This window comes from Diaphorina citri, unplaced genomic scaffold (assembly GCF_000475195.1).
Source record: "Diaphorina citri unplaced genomic scaffold, Diaci psyllid genome assembly version 1.1 scaffold4210, whole genome shotgun sequence".
NCBI lineage: Eukaryota > Metazoa > Arthropoda > Insecta > Hemiptera > Psyllidae > Diaphorina > Diaphorina citri.
This window is the reverse complement of record NW_007381609.1, coordinates 14,161-15,317: the sequence shown is the minus strand read 5'-3', so window position 1 is coordinate 15,317 and position 1,157 is coordinate 14,161. Positions and strand designations below refer to the sequence as shown.

The following is a 1,157-nucleotide window of genomic DNA, read 5'->3' as shown; positions in this document are numbered from 1 at the left end:
CTTGCTGGAGTCTGACTTCTCGAAGTTGGGGTTGTAGCGGTGAAGGGAGAGAGTGCAGGGAAGGAGTTCAGGCATGACAGAGTGGTGAGTGATGAGGGAGGTGAGAGAGGAGAACTCCTTGGTGAATCCCTGGAAATGGAAACGGAGACGAGAGTTATTGTAAAGTGTATGGTACCAATATACACAAGAAGCCAACTCCGAGGGTGTAGAGGCAAACAGCTCTAAAGCATGGGTTAAGTTTCTACGAATGGTACCAAAACGAACCCTTATTTTCATATGGCAGAAATTCTCTTGTTGATCCAGCACCTAAACGGGGAGTATTGCCTCTTCTAGTCCATATGCTGAGGGACATATTACTCAATAGGTTTGCTACGACAAAGACCCTTGATTCAAGGGCCTTGAATTTATTCCCATTTTTTTCCCCTTTAGATGAGTGTTTCACCGCCGTTTTCATTTCGTAGCAATGAAACAACTGCTACATTAGACGCATGGGGTTTGTGTCGTAGCATGCCCATCCCGTAGTGTGCCCCTCATCAGATGGACGATATTGAAGAGGGGGACAGTTATTAGGTATACCTAACTCCCAAGTTGACATGAAATAAGAAATGTACGATCTCTTCAGGACGAAGGACTCACCTTGATTTTATAGCCCTTGGCCGTCCTCAGGATGAGATAATGGGCAATTCCTAAGTGGTGAAATTCTTTGGGTACTCTGAGGGACAGAGCAAAGCAGCCAGGCTTGGTGGTACTTTCTCGTACCATGAACGCGCCGACTGGCTCTTGACTTAGAACTTCCAATGTGATCTCCCTGGAATTAAAATTTGGCACCGGTTAGTATACATATAACTATACCCACCTACATTTACAGAGAGTACCTACCTAACTAGTAAACTTTTGAACTATGGAAAAGAATAAACAATGTCTAAAAGTAATCCTTCCCAGAGGTTCTGTAGTCTTAGGGAGGATCTATTTTATTGTATACTAACTTGACTGTTACAAAAATAAGTAAACTATTTCAATTGAAATCAACCATTCAGCACAGGGGGCCTCGATTAGGCCAATTTTTTTTAGAAAAATAACACACTTTTTTTTGGCAAAATTTGTCTTTCAGGACAATTAGGCTAAGAGGAGAAATTTGTTAGCTCTTTCAGGCTGAC

The 1,157-nt window shown here is 42.4% G+C and overlaps 1 protein-coding gene across 1 annotated transcript; it reads right to left on the bottom strand.

Annotated features, from left to right (window-relative positions):
• Positions 1 to 3: 3 nt before the first annotated feature.
• On the bottom strand, positions 4 to 831 carry LOC103520873 (src-like-adapter 2; the record flags this gene model as incomplete). Its single annotated transcript, XM_026831821.1, has 2 exons — positions 4 to 129; positions 637 to 831. Coding segments are annotated over 2 exons (321 nt in total), but the record flags the coding sequence as incomplete, so codon positions are not given.
• Positions 832 to 1,157: the final 326 nt, after the last annotated feature.